Source organism: Hemicordylus capensis, chromosome 2, assembly GCF_027244095.1.
Source record: "Hemicordylus capensis ecotype Gifberg chromosome 2, rHemCap1.1.pri, whole genome shotgun sequence".
In the NCBI taxonomy this organism is placed as follows: domain Eukaryota; kingdom Metazoa; phylum Chordata; class Lepidosauria; order Squamata; family Cordylidae; genus Hemicordylus; species Hemicordylus capensis.
In genome coordinates this window covers 194,349,926-194,370,575 of record NC_069658.1, presented here as the reverse complement: position 1 = coordinate 194,370,575, position 20,650 = coordinate 194,349,926, and the positions used below count along the sequence as shown (strand labels likewise).

The 20,650-nt window shown below is 49.6% G+C and overlaps 1 protein-coding gene and 1 long non-coding RNA gene across 3 annotated transcripts in view; one reads left to right on the top strand and one right to left on the bottom strand.

Moving 5' to 3' along the window:
* Positions 1-229: 229 nt before the first annotated feature.
* LOC128345630 (uncharacterized) overlaps positions 230-20,650 on the bottom strand; it is a 21,439-nt gene continuing 1,018 nt past the window's right edge. The window contains exons 1-3 of one of the 2 annotated variants that reach the window (XR_008316548.1): positions 8,227-8,349; positions 3,809-3,963; positions 230-361 (exon numbers count right to left, since the gene is read on the bottom strand). This is a non-coding gene — a long non-coding RNA (uncharacterized LOC128345630). Of the gene's footprint in view, positions 362-3,808; positions 3,964-8,226; positions 8,350-20,650 lie in introns of those variants that run through there. The other variant, XR_008316549.1, reaches the window with a different exon arrangement.
* The window catches only part of KRT8 (keratin 8), a 19,123-nt gene continuing 18,251 nt past the window's right edge, over positions 19,779-20,650 (top strand). The window contains exon 1 of the mRNA XM_053297876.1: positions 19,779-20,225. Coding sequence (XP_053153851.1) covers positions 19,872-20,225 — 354 coding nt within the window. The 5' untranslated portion in view covers positions 19,779-19,871. The remainder of the gene's footprint in view (positions 20,226-20,650) is intronic.

The window sequence follows — 20,650 nt, the reverse complement described above, 5'->3', positions numbered from 1 at the left end:
GGGTGAGGGCAAGAGGAAGCCTTGGGGGTCCCCCAGACCTGGGGACAATTGTCTCCCATTGCTCAATAGTCTCTATGCCCCTGAGCAGTGCTATTGAGAAGTGGTCAATATGGTAACTTTTTCTGAACCAATTTATAGTAGCCAATTACTTTTTCTGGGATCCAAAATAGACATGACATAGCAGTTTTGTGACTTGATTTCCCATCACTTGATTTTTTTTAATTTAAAAGCAACCATGGGGTGTGTGTGTATCAAGTTTTGACTGGAGCAGTCATGCTGGAGGAGGGGGAGAGGATGCTTAACCTTCCCCACTCCCATTTATCCTGTCCAGTTCACACCCCTGCACTTGCTGCTCTTCGCCCTGTTGTGGAAAACAATAACAACACTTGAGCCACATTTTTCAATTTGAGTCTCTGAATTTTTCAAAATTGACCCAATGAGTCTTTTGTCCCTCTTCCAATTGTCTGGAAATATTTTAAGTATCAATTCTTAAAACACCTAAATGCATAGTTTTATAACTCCAACCCTAAGCAGAATAAATATTGATTTAGGGTGAAAAGGATTATGAAAATCTGAGTCATGATCAGCAATGCCTTTGAAACAAATTCTTGGGGTTTAATATTCTCAAGATATTCTTCATTACCCAGTTTTATTATAGAAAGGGATCATAAACAGAGACACAAAACAAACCATTGTTCAACCCAGCCCATTGTTGGTTCCGCAGGACCTAAAATGAAGGGGAGCAGAGCTGACTGAAAGGGTTAGGGTTAGAAGTTCCTGGATAACTTCTTGATTGATCTTCTCTCTTTTTAAATTAGAGGAAGGTGGAGTTGCCATTTGGATTATCTGCCCAAGACATTTTACCGCTTCGGGCAGATAATCCAAATGGCAACTCCACCTTCCTCTAATTTAAAAAGAGAGAAGATCAATCAAGAAGTTATCCAGGAACTTCTAACCTTAACCCTTTCAGTCATCTCCGCTGGAGGATAGGTAGGCCTGCCTCATAGCAGATTTGAACCATCTTAATTCTTTTTCTATGCAAACTGCTTTATGAACTTTTTTGTTGAAAAGAGGTATATAATTATTAATAATAATACTAACAATAACTAATTATTGCCTCAGGCTATAAGGCTTGAGAGTAGTGTAGTGGCTAGGAACATAGGAAGCTGCCTTATAATGAGTCAGACTGTTGGACCACCTACACTGACTGACAGCAGCTCCCCAGTAGACTAGAAAGCTGGGGTGATTGTGGACCCCAGGCATGACTAGCAATGCTTTGTTGCATGCTTTTGCTCTGAGTCCAGACAGGGCTTGGAGTCCTTTCACATCCTTTCTGCTTGTTTGCAGAAGCTTTCCCCAGCCATGACAGGAGAGGTTTCAAGGTTCCAGGCAGGAGTCTTTGCTAGCCCTGCCTGGAGATGCCAGGGACTGAACCTGGGGCCTTCTGCAGGCCAAGCAGGTGCTCCTATCACTGAGCTATGGCTCCATTCCCCAAGGAGAATGACTTACAGTGGTCACCCATCCAAATGCAAACCAAGCTGTCTCCTGCTTAGCAAATGGGGACAATTCATGCTCGCTACTGCCAGACCCGCTCTTTCTCCGGTTCTTTCTGCTTGCAACACGTGGGTGACTTGCCTGCAGGCATGATCACATCTGATAGAGTTGCCATTGACACGCTGTTTATTTCTAGGGGGGCTGTAAAGCTTTGCACATGCTTAGATTTTATTTATTTATTCTTTATTTATTCAGTTTTGGTACCGCCCTTCCAAAAATGGCCCAGGGCGGTTTACACAGAGAAATAATGAATAAATAAGATGGATCCCTGTCCCCAAAGGGCTCACAAACTAAAAAGAAACTTAAGATAGACACCAGCAACAGTCACTGGAGGTACTGTTCTGGGGGTGGATAGGGCCAGTTACTCTCCCCCTGCTAAATAAAAGAGAATCACCTCGTCAAAAGGTGCCTCTTTGCCAAGTCAGCAGGGGTTAGATGCATTATTTTTCCAGAAGCAATCTTGGTAGAGCACAGCACACAGCAGCCTTTGTGTTGTAGTGCTAGAATAGAGACGGCAGGGCTGGCCCAACCATGGAAGCAAATTAAGCAACAGCCTGGAGAGCCCAAATCCAAGGATCATCTGCTTCAGCTGTGTTCTGTGCATGTTTGGGGGAGAGATCCACTGCCTGTACTTTTGCAGGAGGTACACAGAGGCAACCTAGCAGTTCTCAGCAGGGTGATGATACCCTTTGCAATCCAGGGGATGCGATTCAGTTTCCTGGCCATCAGTCCCGCTGGAGCATAGATGCAGGTTTTTGTTTTTTAATTTTTAGGGATTACATTGGGCATAGACACAATTACAAAGGGAGGGAAGGAAGAAAACAAGTGACAGATCTTAAAAATGAGGTTATAGATACCCCACTCAAGAGCTGGCCCTTTAATGTGCTAGAGTCACACTATTCAGCATGTGAAATGACACAAGACGTGACATTTTAATTCACCTAGGAAAATCCTCAGGCAGGCTTTAAAGGCTTGGGGTGTCAAACAGTTCGAGTTTGAAGAGTTGCCAGCTGACGTGGGAAAACTCTATCTGGCCTGCTCTTCTGCTTTTAAGAGCTGTTTTATGTGCAGAAATCAGCCAGTGAAGCTGTTCACAACATGGAGGTTGTTAGCAGCTAAGGCCTACACACAGCTACAGTGGCTGGTTGAAAAGCTGGCAACCTGGGGCTAGAAAAATGTGGCATCTCCACAACAGGATTGAGATCTGACTTTCTGCAACAAGTGGGAAGCAATTTATAGGCACTGAGCACGGGACAGACCTCCAAATAGTGCTCATGCCCCTTGTCCCTGGTGTTGCAATCAGACATTGCAATCAGTGTTTGCAGACCAGAAAGCTGGGGTGATGGTGGAGCCCAGGCATTACTAGCAATGCTTTATTGAATGCTTTTGTACAAACGTACAAACAGGGCTTGGAGTCCTTTCACATTCTTTCTGGTTGTTTGCAGAGGCTTTTCCCAGCCATGACAGGAGATTAGCACATTCCTATCTTCTGTGTTGAAATTTCCCAGGAGAAAAAAGGGGCCTGGGAGTGGCAGGAAAAGGGCCAAGGGCAGCAACACCTGAGGGTGGGCGGGCGGGAAACCACCTCCTTTATTTGCTTTTATTACTGTTGTTTTCGAAGGGGTCCTACAGGAAGAGAGGGTAGTCTGAAGGAGAAAAGTATGCTTTCTCAGTCATTCTTGAAACTGGAGTTTACTGCCCAAGGGTGTGGGTAATGATTCTGAATCGCATAGGTCTCTCATTCATGGTTATTAATAGCTATATGGAACCTCCAGGTTCAATGACAGTCTACCTCTGAATACCATATGCTGGGGAGGTTTTACCACTATGGTGAGCTTCTTAGGAAGATCTGGCAACCCGCTCATGGAAACAACATACTGGACCAGATAGACCTTGTTCCAATTCACTGAGGTAGCGCTTGTGTATTTTTTAATCTGTGCTCTGGATACTTCCTCTCCAGCCAGGGAAGAATCCTATTTGCACAGAAGCCTCCCTCTCATCATGGTATGCAGAGCACTGATGAGTGGAATGGCGAAGGCTCCAGTGCTATGCACACTTAATCTGGATGCAAACTCCACTGGACATAGTGGAAGATTCTTTTGAGTACATGTGGACAGGATTGCCCTGTGTGCAACTGAGTTCTGAATTGGTAGATCTCTGCTACAAAGTCACTAGCAGATATTAGGCAAGCCACTCCCTCTCAGCTTCAGCATCACCCTGGGCAATTATAAGCAGGGTAATAAGACTCACCTACCTTAGAGAGGCATTGCAAGGATCACAACAGGGTAATGCATGTGAAGTGTTCAAAAGCTACGTAAATGTTAGGTGTTCTTATTGTGAACTTGAACTCTTCATTGTTCCCTGGGGTGGAGAACAGGAGGGCTCTGCAGAGACTGGATGGGACTGCTCCTGTACACCAGAGACAGAAAGAGACACAGTGAGCAAAAGTAGAACAGAAATGGAAGCTTCAATTGCCATTATTTTAGCAGATGACACTAACCTATTTAGGGTAGTGAAATCCACAACAGATTGTGAGGAGCTCCAAAAGGATCTCTCCAAACTAGGTGAGTGGGTGACAAAATGGCAAATGTGGTTCAATACAAGCAAGTATAAAGTGATGCATATGGGGGGGGGGGCAAACTTCACATATACAGTGTTGGGGTCTAAGCTGTCAGTAACTGTCCAGGAGAGGGATCTTGGGGTCATGGTGGACAGCTCATTGAAAGTGTTGACTCAATGTGCGGCAGCTGTGAAAAAGGCAAATTCTATGCTAGGAATTATTAGGAAGGGGGTTGAAAATAAGAATGCTAATGTTATAATGGTCTTATACTAATCTATGGTGCGGCCACATTTGGAGTACTGCGTACAGTTCTGGTAACCGTATCTTAAGGAGGAGACTGTAGAACTTGGAAAAGTGCAGAAGAAGGCAACCAAGAGGATCAGGGGCCTGGAGAACCTTCCTCATGAGGCAAGGCCACAACATCTGGACTTTGTAGTTTGGAAAAGAGGCGACTATGGGGAGACGTGATAGAGGTCCTGATAGAGGGTTTCCCCCCACTTTTAAAACTGCTGCTGTGCAGCAGCGCAGCAGGGATGGCGGCAAAAACGCCACCCGCCTCCAAAACCAAGATGGGTGAGGTCGGGCGCTGGAGGCAGGTGGCAGAGAAGGCAGTGAAAAAGCTCCTCACTCGTGAGGATCCAGATCGGGCTGATTTCAGGCCTATGTGCATGCCGGCAGAGTCCCCAAAAGGGTCTAAATTGCCCAATCTGGGTCTTTTGCAAGGAAGGCAGTCCAAGTGAGGAGCTCTTTTGCTGCCCTCTCTGCTGCCTGCCTCCAGCACCTAACCTCACCTGTCATGGTTTGGGAGGTGGGCGGGTATCTCGCTGCTGTCCCTGCTGTGCTGCCACCACACAGCGGCAGTTTTAAACGTAAGGGGTAAAATATTTAACTTTCCCTCCCCCACAAGCCCCCTTACCCTTGCCTCTGGGGCGGTAAATCTTTGGCTGTCTATGGGCGGCAAAAAGCTTAATCAGCCCTTGGTGGTACCTGAGAATTTACATAAATGTAATCAAGTGCAATGCAGGCCTGCTGGCCTAAGAAAGGAGGTTGATCATCTTCTGTGATATAAAATGTTAAAGTAGTGTCATGAGAATGAGCCTTGCAACATGCTGTAATTGCGCCCTATGTAATAGGCTTGATCCTGGCTACTACAATGGCCACTAGCTTGGATTGCTTTCAAGGGGGCTTAGACAAATTCATGGAGGACAGATCTATCAATGGCTATTAGTTGGCGCCTATAGGCCACCTCCAGGCTCAGAGGCAAGATGCCTCTAAATACCAGTTGCAAGGGAACCACAGCAAGAGAGAGGGCATGCCCTCAGCTCTTTCTTGCCTGTGGGCTTCTCAGAGGCCTCTGGAGGGCCTCTGTGTGAAACAGGTTGCTGGACTAGATAGTCCTTTGTCCCGATCTAGCAGGGTTGTTCTTATGAGGATAAATATAACCATGGACCCTGCTCTGAGCTCCGTGCAAGAAGAGCATTATAGTAATGCAGTAAATAAATATGCAAACATTCAAAGATTCATTTCACCTCCAGCCTCAGAGGCATGATGCTGCTAAATACCTGTTGCAGGGGAGCTGCAACACTGGCTCCCCTGAGGGAGGCAAGCCCTCACCCCCCACCTGTGGACTCCTTGGAGGCATCTGGTGGGCCACTGAGTGAAACAGGAAGCTGAACTAGGCAGGCCTTGAGCCTGATCCAGCAGACCTGTTCTTAGAGATCCCAGAGTAGCTATTGCTTTGTTTATGGAAAGCCAGCAGGTCAGGGAAAAGGGATGTAGGCTCAACTTCCTCATGATAAGCTAGCTTGATATGCTCAAGATGCACACACACAAAAGATGGGGGTGGGAAGAGTTCAAATGTGCATTTACCTACTGGAATTCTGAACTGGCACAGTTCAAAAAAGTCTCTGCTATGTGCTATAACTACATGTTTGAATCAGCCCTCAAACACCTACGGTTAGTTCAGTAACAGCACAAATAATTTTAAAGTAACATAGAGGTCCACTATTTTTCACTTTAGATATTAAGCACCACACTCTGCATCGTCTCAGAGGTGCTGACTTCCTTTCTATTCTTGTTTAACATCTCTCAAGGTTGAGCTGAGCATATGTATCAGGGTGTGTGTGCGCCTTTGTTGGAAACTGGCTCAGTTTAGGTCCTGGGGATACACAGAATGATGGCTACACAGATTGATCAGTGAGACATCTGCCTTAATGGCTAGCTGTGGTAATTTGCAAAATCCGCTTTCATTGCCCTCATTCACATTTACAGTCACAGATTGATCCTTTCAGTTTAAATTTTCCTGTCTGATTTTAGATAAAATAGTTTCTAGACAGGGAGGAGATCAAAAACACAGCAAGTTAATTGCTTGCACTTAAAAGGAATACCAGGAGCTAGGCCTGAACGTGCTCAGCCTCCTCCTCACTCAGTCAAGCCAGATAAACCAAGCACTGGCCCCCAAAAGTCAGTTCTGTCTCTCCTCCCTATTTTTTAATTCCATTACTGGCTGGTGGTAGTCAGGGATGTTCTGACCTGTGAGACACAGCCCCCTGTACCAGGAGCGTAGCAAGGCTGGAGTGGGCACAGAGACAAGATTTTTAAAAGGGCTCCCCCTCACTGAAGTAAAATGTGTGTGTATGTGTGTGTGTGTGTGTATATATTTAATTTAAAAGGTTTTGTAAATTGTGGACGATGCAAGTCATTTAATGGTACGAGAGAAAGACATGCTGTTCTGGTAGCTCCAGGTCTTAACACTCACATCAGTTTTGGAGGATGAATACAACTGAAGGAAGCCCGGGTGGGTACGCGTCTGGGGAAATCAGTCATGTGACTTGCCTCGGCAGGGGGGCCCTGAGGCAGTGAGCCCCCAGACAACCATCTCCCCTTGCCCTATTATAGTTACACCCCTGCCCTATACTTAAAAAATAAGGCAGACTTCACTTTCTCGGTGTGGTGGAAATGGTTGGAACATCGACATTTAGTGGCTGCCCTCAAAACAAATGCCCCAGAATGCAGCAAATGTGCATTCACGCTACTTCTACCCCAGTTAAACACTGTCTGTCTCCACCCTTAAAACAACAATGTTGAGGAGCAGCAAGTGGTGAGGTTTCTGTCTACATTTAGGGTACCTCTATCCACAGTTAAATTGGTTTAAAACCATTTTAACTGCCATGGCCACACCCTAGGAAGCCTGCACTGTAGATTTATACTGCAAACAATCCTTCCAAGGATTTCTTACATAGCACTACGGAGGTTTCTTCAAATCATGTAACATATGTTGCCTCAATATTCCTTACAACAGCATTATCCTCATAATATCCCCTGGGGAGATGGAGCTGTTGAGGAAATTCCTCCCCTCAATCACTACTTCAGAGGGGAAGGTAGGACTCAGCCTTCCTTTGCCCCTAAAGCAACTGTGAGGAGGGGATTTGCAGCACTTTGTGTTAACTGAGGGAAGCAATTTATTAACTCTGTGTTTTAGGGCCTACACATTGCCCATTCTTGCCAGAAATATTCAGCCACTGGCAAAGGGAAGTGGGCATGCACTACCCACTGTTGTAGCTGCTTTGGGTGGGTGGGGGTGTCTAGGGGGCACTGCAGAGAGGTAATGTCAACCTTTGGACAAATATTTTTCTGCAAGGGTAGAGGTTTCTACTGATGCTTCCCCTCTAGGGTTGGTTACTCTGACTGAAGATATTCCTGGAGGGGTTCTCTCTCAGTATTTTTTCTAACATTTTTAACAACATCAAGCCAATAAAATCTCTAGGACTGCTTTCGGTAGTGAGCTGGAAATTGATGTCAGTTCTTGGAGGCTCCGGGCTAGACCTGGAGGGCTGGAAACCCTGTTCTACCCTGCCTTTCACACACACCCTGCCTTGCCAGTTAGGGCTCCTTGAGCATCTAGGCCTAAGGCAACCTAGTGAGTTCATAGCATTGGTAAGGGACTTTCTGTGAAATTGGAGAGCCAGCCAAACCACTACAAGTTCTAGACAAGGAAAGGCTTGTCTTTTTCTCTTACAGCAGCAAGACTGGCCCCCAGGCAGATCACAGGAATGCCAATATTTTCACAGTAGCAAGCCATTAAGATCTCCAGGATTGTTTTCAGTAGTCACCTGGAGATTGATGCCGATTCCTGGAAACCCCCAAACCAATTGTGGAGGGTTAGCCATCCTAAGGAGAAGTCAGGCCACAATTCATCCCTCAAGCTGGGGTTCAACTATCAGCCTCCACTCTCACTCTCTAATTCTCTGAGGTGTACCTGTGTGGCAGCTCTCGCAAGAGTTCGCAAGCAGAAGCACCGTGGTGATTGGACAGTGGGGATTCCATATGCAGATAGGGAGGAGGAGCCTGTGATGGTTAAGGACAGTTGGAATGCGACTGGTACCGGTCGGAAGATGTTCTTGATTGTAGAGGAGAGAAGAATATATATGAAATGATAGTGGTCAGGGGTCTGTGAAGAGAGGGTTTGTGAGGGAGGAAAGAGCCTCTACAAAAGAAGGAGGCTGCTGTTGTATGAATTAGATGAGGAAACAAGATGAACAAGATCTGTTAACTTCCATTCCCAGGTATGGAAGAGGCGGTGGTGGCCCGACCTGGTGGGAGACAGAGGTGGCGGGACAGCCTGGCCTGGCCAGGCCAGGCCATCCCGGGTATGGAAGAGGTGGTGGCGGCAGCCTGGCCTGGCCGGGCCTGGCCACCGGGAGCAGGAGGTAGCGGTGGGACGGCCAGGCCCAGGCAAGGGGAGACGAGGCACTGGCAAGAGGTAACAGGCGGCGGGGCGCAGTCCCAGCACCCGTTGGAGGCCGAGGTGGGAGGGAAACGGGTGGCGGGACTACCCAGTTTGCCACCCGAGAGTAGGAATGGCGGCGGTGGGGCCCTTTTTGGCCCACCACTACCCTGGTAAGAAGGACCTGGCTGTGGCGGGAGGGGGACAAGAGAGAGTGGGGAAAGGGCAAGAGGGAGGGGGCAAGAGAGAGTGGGGCAAAAGGGAGGGGGAGGGGGCAAGAGAGTGAGGCAGGGGGGAGGGGGCAAGAGAGTGAGGAAGGGGGCAAGAGAGGGGGCAGGAGGGAGGGGGAGCGGGGAAAGAGAGTGGGGCAGGAGAGAGTGGGGCAGGAGGGGGGGAACAGCAGGCCCCCAAAGAGTGTGCAGATGCTCTGTGCGGGTCAGGTAGTCTATTATATTAATTCTCCTGGGTGTGCCTTGGAATGTGCATCCCAGAGCCCAGCTGATTGGCTGGGCGGCAGACATGCCTGATTGGCTGAGGCGCACCCAGGAGGATTGGTTGCCAGGGTGGTGGCGGGCCTGGCCGCGGAGGCCAGAGGTGGCGGTGGGCCCGGCCTGGACGCAAGGCCCAGGAGGGGGGAAAGAAAGTGGCGGGGGGCAGAAGTGGCGCTGGGGAAGAGAGGCAGCTGGGCCCGGAAGTGGAGACTGGGGCAGAAGGGGGGGGGCGGGAAGAGGTAACCGCTGGCCCCAAAGAGCTCACAGATGCTCTGTGCAGGGTTGGCTAGTATCTATCTATATTATTAATTCTCCAAGACGGGCCACGCGTGGGGACGTGGTAGAAAGGAGGTGATTGGCTGACAGAGTTTGCAAGCAGAAGCACCTGATTGGGCAGTGGGGATTCCATATGCAGATAGGGAGAAGGAGCCTGTGAGCGCAGAAGCACCATGGTGATTGGGCAGTGGGGATTCCATATGCAGATAGGGAGGAGGAGCCTGTGGCACTGTGGTGATTGGGCAGTGGGGATACCCTATGCAGATAAGGAGGAGGAGCCTGTGATGGTTAAGGTCAGTTGGAATGCAACTGTTACTGGTTGGAAGATGTTCTTGATTGTAGAGGAGAGGAATAGGATAGCAGGCAGGAGTCTGCAAAAAGACGAGTTGTGAGGGAGGAAGGAGCCCCTTCAGGAGAAGGAGAATGCCGTTGTGTGAATTAAATAAGGAAACAAGATGAACAAAATCTGTTAACTCAGGGAGGGAGGGAGAGAGAGAAAAAACATGAAGGGAGGGGGAAGAAAGAGTGGGGAAGAGCGAGTGGAGGAGAGAGAAAGAGAATAAGAAGGGAGGGGGAAGAGAGACAGAAGTAAGGGCAAGGGACGGGCCTGAGCCTGTCAGCAGCCTGCGGGGAATGAGCGGCAGTGGCAGCACTAGCAGCAAGGAAGGGCCCAGTCAACCACTGCTGCTGTTGTGGGCTACTGAGACCACTGTCAGAGGGAGGCAGGCATGCAGGCAAGGGATGGGCCCGGGCCTGTCAGCGGCCTGAGGAGAATGAGTGGCCATGGTGGTGGCAGCAGCGAGGAACGGCCCGGTCAACCACTGCTGCTTCTCGTGGAGGGAGGAGCAGGAGCGGGGTTCAGGTGAGGGTGGGGAGGTCTCTGGGGATAGGAGGCTGCAGCTTGGCCAATAGGCAGCAGCAATGCTGCAGCCATGACCAAGAAAGGTGAGGGGGCTGGAAGCAATGGGATGGAGGAGGAGCAGGAGTGCAGCTCAGGTGAGGGTGGGGAGATCTCTGAGGTGAGGGGAGCAATCAAGTACTAACGCCAGAGGCGTATCTAGGGAAAATATCGCCTAGGGCAAGCACTGAAATTGCGCCCCCTGTCCAAGCATCTGACACCCATCTTTCAGAGAACTTTACTATAATATCAGCTCAAAAATACAAGTCAAGCTCATTAATCTTTTAATATTTTCAAAAACTATTTAGCAGTGGACATAGCCAGACCAAAAAATGCTGGAAAACTACAAATTTCAGTATGCTGGGGCTCATGAAATACCCAAATACCATGTGGAAGTGTACTTGGAAAACTAAACAGAAGTGCCCGTCTAATTCTCTACTATGCATTGTAGCAAAGCTATTACATAAGTTTTAAAAATAAATGGAGAATTTGACTTTTCCCAGATACTCTGAAAATAATTAAAGGATATGCAGAGTAAACTGTGTCACTGCTTGGAATATATTCTCGTATTTCAGAAAGGCAGTTAAAATGAGAGAAAGAGAGCAAGAAACTACCCGTGGGCCTTAATACTAAGGATTTCACACTGATTCAAAGACAAACTCACCATTAATAGCCATATGATTAAGACATCACATTTAACTCACTTATCACAAGAAGCAAAGTAAGAGCAAATGAATACAATCCTAGCTCATAAGCTTCTGCTCAGTATTCACAAGCCCTGATTCTCTGTACATAGTGCCAATTTTTTTTTTAAAAAAAATCTTTTACCTGTAGCCCTTCAGGGGGCTTCCTAAAGGCCATGGGGGGGGGTCTGCAAAGGTTTCCCCTCCCCTGCTGGCCTCTAGGGCCTCACAGAGGCCATTTGTGCATGCACGGTGGCCATTTTGTTTTCGGCGACCATTTTTTAATTTTAAAAAATGGCACCCCCTTCAAGTGGTGCCCTGGGCACGTGTCCTGCCTGCCTCACCATAGATACGCCCTTGATTAACACGCAGATGCTCTAGAGTGTGCAAGAGTTCCAGCATTGAAGCGGAGAGAAATAATGGCAACGGTCAGGATGCAGAGGTGGAGGACCGGCAGGTGAAGCCCCTCTGGCCAGAAGAGGTGGGTGGACAGCGGGCGAAGCCCCACCAGCCAGGAAGAGGAGGCGGTGGCGAGGAGAAATAATGGCGGTGAGGAGGTGGGCACATGGTGGGCAAAGCCCTACCAGCCGGGAGGAGGAGGTGGGAGGTGGTGGTGGGATGGCCTGGGCCTGGCCTGCCCAATGGGGAGAGCTGCGGGGGGGAGAGCGAGCTGCGGGGGGGAGAGCGAGCGAGCGAGCTGCGGGGGGGGGGAGCGAGCGAGTGAGAGTGCTGTGGGGGGATGCCACAGTTCTCAGTGCACAACTGCACAGATGCTCTGTGCAGGGTCAGCTAGTATCTATATTATCTATATTATTAATTCTCCCCTCTGCGTGGGGACGTGGTAGAAAGGAGGTGATTGGCTGACAGGTTATGCAAGCAGAAGCACCTGATTGGGCAGTGGGGATTCCCTATGCAAATGAGGAGGAGCCTGTGATTGTTAAGGTCAATTGGAATACATGAAGGGAGGGGAAAGAAAGAGTGGGGAAGAGCGAGTGGAGGAGAGAGAAAGAGAAAAAGAAGGGAGGGAGAAGAGAGAGAGAAGGAAGGGCATGGGACAGGCCCAAGCCTGTCAGCAGCCTGAGGGGAATGAGTGGCCATGGCAGCACTAGCAGCAAGGAAGGGCCCAGTCAACCACTGCTGCTGTTTGGGGCTACCAAGGTCATTGTCAGAGGGAGGCAGACAGGCAGGCAAGGGACGGCCCCGGGCCTGTCAGCGGCCTGAGGGGAATGAGTGGCCATGGTGGTGGCAGCAGTGAGGAACGGCCCGGTCAACCATTGCTGCTGCTCCTGGGAGGGAGGAGCAGGAGCGGGGCTCGGGTGAGGAAGTCTCTGGGGATAGGGGGCTGCAGCTTGGCCAATAGGCAGCAGCAATGCTGCAGCCATGACCAAGAAGGGTGAGGGCGATAGAAGCAATGGGATAGAGGAGCAGCAGGAGTGCAGCTCAGGTGAGGGTGGGGAGATCTCTGAGGTGAGGGGAGCAATCAAGTACTAACATGCAGATGCTCTAGAGCGTGCAAGGGTTCCAGCATTGAAGCAGAAAGAAATAATGGCGGCAGTCAGGATGCAGAGGTGGAGGGCTGGCAGGCCAAGCCCCATGGGCCAGAAGCGGTGGGTAGACGGCAGGCGAAGCCCCACCGGCCAGGAAGAGGAGGTGGTGGCGGGGGAATAATGGCAGCGGCGAGGAGGTGGGCAGATGGCGGGCAAAGCCCTACCAGCCGGAAGGAGGAGGTGGGAGGTGGCGGTGGGATGGCCTGGCCCTGGCCCGCCCAATGGGGGGAGCTGCGGGGGAGCGAGCACACACGCTGCAGGGGGGGGGGCGAGCATGCGCATTGCGGGGGGAGAGCGAGCATGAGCGCTGCGGGGGGGGGACAGTGAGCGAGTGTGCTGCGGGGGCGAGCGAGCGAGCATATATATAATACACTAAGGACTAAGTGGCAAACCTTGCCCACACAGAGCAGAAGCACCGTGGTGACTGGGCAGTGGGGATTCCATATGCAAAGAGGGAAGAGGAGTGGGTAAAGGGAGAGTGAGTAGGGGGCGGCTGAGAGTGGGTAGCTGACTCTGGGCAATAAAGCAGGGGCTGTGGCGGGGGGGTGGGGCAGGGGAAGGAAAGCAACAAAGTCCTAGCGTACAGATGCTAGTATTCTCTAAATTATATCTGTCTCGTACAGAATAGACTCCTTGGGTTTACTTCATTCTGTGTGGTTCAGTAGTAAGCAATGGCTGGTTATAATTACTTTAATAATCATTGTCAATACATTGTGCAACTTTGAACATCCATTTTCTGCCAGTGTCCCCACCCTAGTTATGCTGCTGGTATGCAGCCTGCTTTGTCTCCTGTCTACAGAACGAAGGAGGCAGAAACTGAATAGTGCTGGAGAGGCAAGCAGAAATGTAGCTTTGACTTTATGCCATAGCCAAACACATAGCCTGGTCTAAGGCACAACAACAACAACATATTACATTGTTCATTCATAATATTATTTCTATTCCACCTTTCAGGTTAAAACCTCCCACAGCAGGGTACAATAGTAAAATAAAACATGGAACTGCATCAAACCAAATTTAAAACAGCGAACGTTACAGTAAATGAGCAGCAATTCAGAAGCAAAGATAAAATGTACAACTAAAAGTCTTGTGAAAGACTTTTAGCCTTCCCCACCTGTTTAAAAACAGCAAGGGAGGGCTTCTAGCTATCTCCTCAGGGAGGGAGTTCCAATTTAGGTGTGGCACCACCACAGAAAAGACCCTGTTCCTGGTTCCTCCAGTCAAACATATGCCCAGGCGCGTAACAATGATAGGGCAAGGGGAGACAGTTGTCTGGGGGGCCCACTGCCTGGAGGGGCACCCCAGAGGCACCTCATGTGACTCCCCATTGCCCCCTGCCCAGCCCCAAGGCCCCTCAGCCACTTGCCCTGTTCGTGTCTCTCCTGCTTGTTCTGCTGGCCCGCAATCAAAGCAGCAGGCAAGCTGCAAAGAGCTCCTTTTCTCCCGCCTCTCAGCTGAAGCCTGAACTCGAGTAGGGCCCAAGCAAGCCAGGAAGGAGGAGGCAGCCAGAGTGTTCTCTGCAGCAGAAGACCCCTTGCTGCCCTGCTTAACCCAGACCAGCATTTGCCAGGTAGAGTCTGAACTCCTTTTTGTGGTTACCTTTCCCGCCCCCCCCCCATATATAGGGATCTGCTTGCCATAGGGCTTGGATATGGGGGTGGGGGAGGGACCGAGAAGTCTCTGAATATTTATTTTGAAACAGCTTGGAAAATTTGCTGACTTAAAAAAAACTATCTAAAAAGTCCAATAAGTGGCTTGTTTCATGGCAGAAAATTGCAAAAACTTCTGGAACAGTATTTTATTAATTTTATTTATTCATTCATTCATTTATAAATGCACTTATGTTCAAGTTGTTTTGCAACCCAGAAGGTCTGAGTGAGAACTGTGAAGCATGTGTGGTGCTTTTATTTTATTTTTCTTGTGTGTGAACTGCTCCCCAATAACTTGCAGGGACTTCAGGGTAAATCTGGCCAACATGTGAATGCAGCACCTCCCTTCCAGAGGAGATGTGTGTTAAAGGGCTTTAAAAGCCTCCTGTGAAAAACCTCCTGCAATCAAACTTGACTGAATTTGTTCAGAATTCTGGGAAAACAAACATAGGTTCACCCTGCATGGTTGAAAGTCTCCTTTGCTAATCTGCAGCGAGGGGCCCATTTTAATAATTCATCTTTCTAGTGTGTTCTAGGCATTAAAAGTAATACAAATATATAGTACTCAATGTATATCACTATATATTGTGATGTGTGTGTGTGTATTCAGTGAAATGTATTTGCAGGCAGCATACTTATTTTGGAATATCAGACTTAAATCCTTGGGGGCCTGGGGTGTGTGGAGGCCCTGGACTGGGGGGGGGGGGCATTTTAAAATCTTGTCTCTGGGCCCACTCCAACCTTGCTACGCCCCTGCATATGCCAGTGGCAGACCAGAGAGCAGTGCCTGTGAGGTTGACTGTAAAGTTCAGGCTGGCTCATGTTGGCACAAGCGACTGTAAAGGTAACCTGGTCCCAGAGTCAGCCAAAGCAGCTAGTCAGAATTGATGTTGAGCTGTCATGCCACCAGCCACCTACCAATCCTTGGACAGCCACATTCTGGACCATTTACCATACTATTAATTATTATTCTTTAGAATATTTATATACTGCTTTTCAAAACAAGTTCTCAAAGCAGATGGTTCTTCCCTGTTCCAAAGGGGCTTGCAATCTAAAAAGAAACACAAGGAAGACAGCAGCAGCAGCAGCGACTGGGAGGGGAAGCTGCTGTCTTCAAAGGTAGCCCCATGTAGAGCACATTACAGTAGCCCAGTCTGGATGTGATCAATACATGTGTGACTGCGGTGAGATTAGTATTCTTCTAGGTAGGGCTTCAGCTGATACAGCAGCTGAACCTGGTAAAAAGCACTAATCTAAGCCTCTTGCGTTAACCCTGGGTCCAGGAGTACTCTCAAACTGTGAAGGTCTTGTTCTTTCAGAGAGCACGCAACCCTATCCAGGGCAGGTTGTACCAGGGATGCTGATGGGATTTGCTGGGCCCCAGGACAGTGTATATGGATTGGACTTTCCCCAGGGACATAGCAAGGTTAGAGTGAGCCCTGGGGAGTGGGCCCTGGGACAAAAAGGGAGGGTGGCCCCACTGCCTTCTTTTCCTTCCCCTGCTATGTCTTTGCTGCAGAAGAATTGTAAGGCCATGGTTAAAAGCAAAGCATTCTTGGCACGCCCTTTCTCTCACTCCTGTGCAAATAATATCACACACTCCTCATGCACAGAGATACGCTCACACACTTGCTTGTGTGCATTCCCCGGCTCAGAAACATTTTAAAAAACAGATATTCCTATTACAATCACCTCATATCAACAATGCACCTGTCTTTTTTATTTGCCCATTAAAGAACATAAGAACAGCCCTGCTGGATCAGGCCCAAGGCCCATCTAGTCCAGCATCCTGTTTCACCCAGCGGCCCAACAGATACCGCAGGAAGCCACAGACAGGAGTTGAGGGCGTGCCCTCTCACCTGCCATTACTCCCCTCCAACTGGTACTCAGAGGCATCCTGCCTCTGAGGCTGGAGGTGGCCCACAGCCTTCCGACTAGTAGCCGTCGGAAGGCTGTGGGCCACCTCTCCTCCATGAAGACCTCTCCTCCATGAAGTTATCCAAACCCTTCTTAAAGCCATCCAGGTTGTTGGCCGTCACCACATCTTGTGGCAGAGAATTCCAAGTGGATTATGTGTTGTGTGAAAAAGTACTTCTGTATCAAGTCATTAACATTCAGATACACACACTCTCTTTCAATCACCCTCCTCCCGCCAGTCAAACATTTCATTACCAGAATGAGGGACACAAGTTTGTGGGGGCTGGCGGGGGGTGGGGGTGCTGGGAGGTATATGCAGTGGCAATCAAGTGCCTGAGTATCATTGACATATATGTAACTGAATTATATGCTATTGAATAAATGAGGGACAAATGCTGTCCCTATAAGGACCAACATTTTATTCCTGAAATGAGGGACATCCTGCATAATGAGGGACAGTTGGCAACCCTACACATCTGGTCTCCCGTTCATATGCAACCAGGGTGGACTTTGCTTAACTAAGGGGACAAGTCACGCTTGCTACTGTAAGACCAGCTCTCCTCCAGGGGAGGCTTAAGGCCCCCAGCCAGTGCCTCCGAAGCTGCAGAGGGGTTCCTGACCCAGCAGTTTTACAGCACTTGGATTCACTTAAGATACAGGCTGCTTCACATAACAGTTGTGGATCATCATCTCAGGTGCTTAGGAATGAGCTAAGTTGAAAGGCAAGCTAAATGCTTTACTGATTTAAAAAAAAAACCTGCTTCAGTTTCAGTTTTGTCCTGGGTTTCCTTGGTAATAAAGTATAGCTCTTTTTAAAGGGCACAGCACTTCACACATGCATGGTCTTAATGAATTTTTTCGACAACCTTGTAAGGCGAGTGAGTAGGGTTGGTTCCTCTGAAATTATTCCTGGAAATTAACTCCCTCCGCCCCAAATATCAAGCCATTAACATCTCCAGCATTGCTTTCAGCCTGGGTACCGATTCCTGAAGGGTGGGTTAGGCAACCCTGTTATTATTCCCATATTGTATCTGAGGTGGAGAGAGAGCCGCTTGCCTAAGGCCACCACGTGAGTTCAGGGCAGAGGCAACAGCACATGGTTGCAGCACTGTCAATGTAGCCCGACCATATCAGTGCAGAGTTGGGGCTGAGCACTATGCAACCTGCCCCGCCCCCACTCACCTACCTCACCACCCACCGCGGCGCTCGCCTCTTGCACTAGCCTGCAATGTGGTCTGATGACATTGGACCTCATTGGCGCAGAGTTGGGCCAAATGTGGTGCCTACCTCTCTAACAGGTAAGGCAACGGTCAGACAGGTGGGCAGGTGGAGGGGGGTTGTGAGGGCAGGAGAATGGGAGGGAAGCTGCAGGGCAGCGGGAGAGGCTTTCCTTCAGGCTCCCTATGCCCCTGAGAGCCAGCCAAGATTCAAACTAGGAAGTTATGATTAGACAGCCAGGTCTCTTCTAGCTCCATGTAAGAGAGGCAAAGGTAAAGTGAGCCGTCAAGTCGATTTTGACTCCTGGCGCCCACAGAGCCCTGTGGTTTCCTTTTGGTAGAATACAGGAGGGGGTGACCATTGCCTTCTCCCACACCGTATGAGATGATGTCTTTCAGCATCTTCCAAATCGCTGCTGCCCAATATAGTAGCAGCGGGGATTCAAACCAGCCACCTTCTGCTTGTTTCCCCGCTGTGCCACTTAAAGTTATGTAAGAGAGATAGTTTGTAACAGATAGCCCTAGCTGTTAGAGATGGTGTACTGTAGGGATAATCATAGTTACCATACAGGTACAACAACATATGTTGTTAGATAATACACACAAAGCACTTTGTACATTCAAAGAGTGCTATACAAATGCTTAGTATTATTAAGGTATTATTCTGCTGTTCCCACAATACAACAATGCCAATGAGGCCCTCTGCTGCAGGTCTTCTTCCCATGATGTAGAATTCAGGGCTGCACAACTTCAGCTGTTGGACTGCAATTGCCATCATCCTTGACTATTGGCCACTGTGGCTGGGACTGATGGGAGCTGTAGTCCAACAGCAGCTGGAGGGCTGAAGTTATGCAGCCTGCTGTAATGAATGATGATCCCAAGAAGTTGCTATAGGGATCTTCTCCAGGTAGTACAGATAACAGGGTGGGCGGGGTGGGGGTGGGGGAGAGACAGGCAGGGATAAAGTGGGGTGAGGAAGAGAATCTGTCTATTAACCAATTACTACCGGTTGCAGATTGTGCATCTTGTGTGTGCTATTTCCCATAAGAAAAATTTTTCATGGGCACCAACAGAAGCTTTTCCCCTGCCAAGGGAAATCTGGATTGGGAACATGGTGGGGGCAAAAAGCCCCTCTATCCCCCCACTGTGGTTTCAATCCCATTTGCACATCCTGCATGTGATATTTACAAAAGAAAGAGAGAGAAAGAGATAGAGAGATGCGGGTTCATACAACTCCTTATACAGGATGTATAACCATGTCTTTTGGTCCCATCTCTCAGCCCTCTTACAACCATCGATTGAACAAGTCACATCAATTTTAGTCCCTAGTTAGCTCCTGAATGACAGTGGCTGTGCCATGGTTCCTCAGTGGAAAGTGATCTGAACCTGGATCTCCCTGGTCCAGGTTGCAGGGGAGGGGCCGTAGGGCAGAAGCTCTGCATGCACGCAGAACGCAGAACGTCCTAGGCTGAGCTCTAGCATCTCCTGTGTAGGGCTGGGGAAAGTGCTTGTTTAAAACCGTGGAGTGCTGCTGCCAGTTAGTGTAGACAATACTGAGCTAGACGGACCAGTAGTCTGACTCAGGAGAGCCGCTTCATGCATTCAACCTCAGCACTGCGTACAGCCCCTCTCTGCCTCTCTAAAGCCTTGCTTCTGCTCCCATTATGCCTCCCTCCCCCTTTATAACGTTCACCCTCTAAAACAGCCTGCTGGCAAACTCCTCTCTGCCTGCTAAGAAAGCAGGCCCTGCTTTCTTATATAACCTTGAATTCTTGGCCATTTCCAAGGTACAGTAATTCTTACGCACTCTCCAGCTTACTTGCTGTTTTAGCTGGCCAAAGATCAGCTTGTTGCTTTTACTCATTTGAAGTACTGTGTAACACTCCCAGTTGCAAAGCGCCTGGTCTCGCCTTGCCAGGATGGCTGCTGCCCTCTTTAGGTCTCAAGAAAGTTCAACAGGGTTAAAAACAAAACAAAAAACAAATCTTGTCCCAAAGTTAAGGGGCGGGAAGTTTTGGTGAGCAAGGGAGACCTTGCAAGCATGTGATGTGGGTTTCCCTCGCCCCTTGACTGGCTCTCCATTTTCAGCTAGGAAAGAGTTAAATGGGTGCAGCAGCCGCCAGTCGTGGGAAGGCAGGTATGGGCCTTGGAGTCCTCCTCAGCCCTGCCCCTTTGCTGCTGCACAACCACTCAGGTGCTACAGTCCTCTCATCTGCCCTCCCTCCCGAGCTGCACCGTATATAGCTCTGTATCCAGCCAGCCTAGCCTTCAGCACCCTGCTGCCTTCCAGTGCCTGGCCAGCTCTCTCCTCTGATTGACAGCATCCCGTGGAGGGGGGGGGGGAAAGAGAGAGATGTCTATCAAAGTAACCCAGAAGACCTACCGGAGCAGCACCTCCAATGCCCCGGTGCGCTCCTTCAGCAGCCGCTCTTATACGTCAGGCCCTGTCAGTAGCTCCCGAATCAGTACCTCCTATGCCTCCTCCAGCTATGGGGGCAGCAGGTTTGGAGGCGGCGGCGGCAGCTTCCGAGGGCCAGCCATGGGCCTGGGAGCAGGGTCTGGGGGGGGCATCACGGCCGTGAGCGTGAACAAGAGCCTTCTGGCGCCCCTCAACCTGGAGATTGATCCCCACATCCAGCAAGTGAGGACTCAGGAGAAGGAAGAGATCAAGACCCTCAACAACAAGTTTGCCAACTTAATTGACAAGGTGAGTGCCCAGGTGGTTGCTGGCAGGGGTGTCGCGATAACTGAGTGGATGGGTTCAAAGAACCCTGGGGCACCCAGCTCCTGAGGGGCCCCCAGCTCCACCCCTCCCTGTTTTCTTCATTATCTCCCTCACTCTGGGGGGCTGCCAGGCAGAGGGATGAACAGGAGCCCCCTCTCCCCTAGCTATGCCCCTGGCCACCCACCCGGACGGGTCAGGGAGGCAAAAGAATCCACAGTAGGTACTGTGGAAGGATCCAAATCCTTATGCTGGGATTATTCCAGCCAGGGGCATAACGAGGCTGGAGTGGGCCCAGAGACAAAATGTTAAGATGGGCCCCTCGCTGATACACACTCACTTCACATGTGACTTGCCTCTGGGGGGGCCCCTCGAGGCGTGGGGGCCCCCAGGCAGCCACCTCCCCTTGC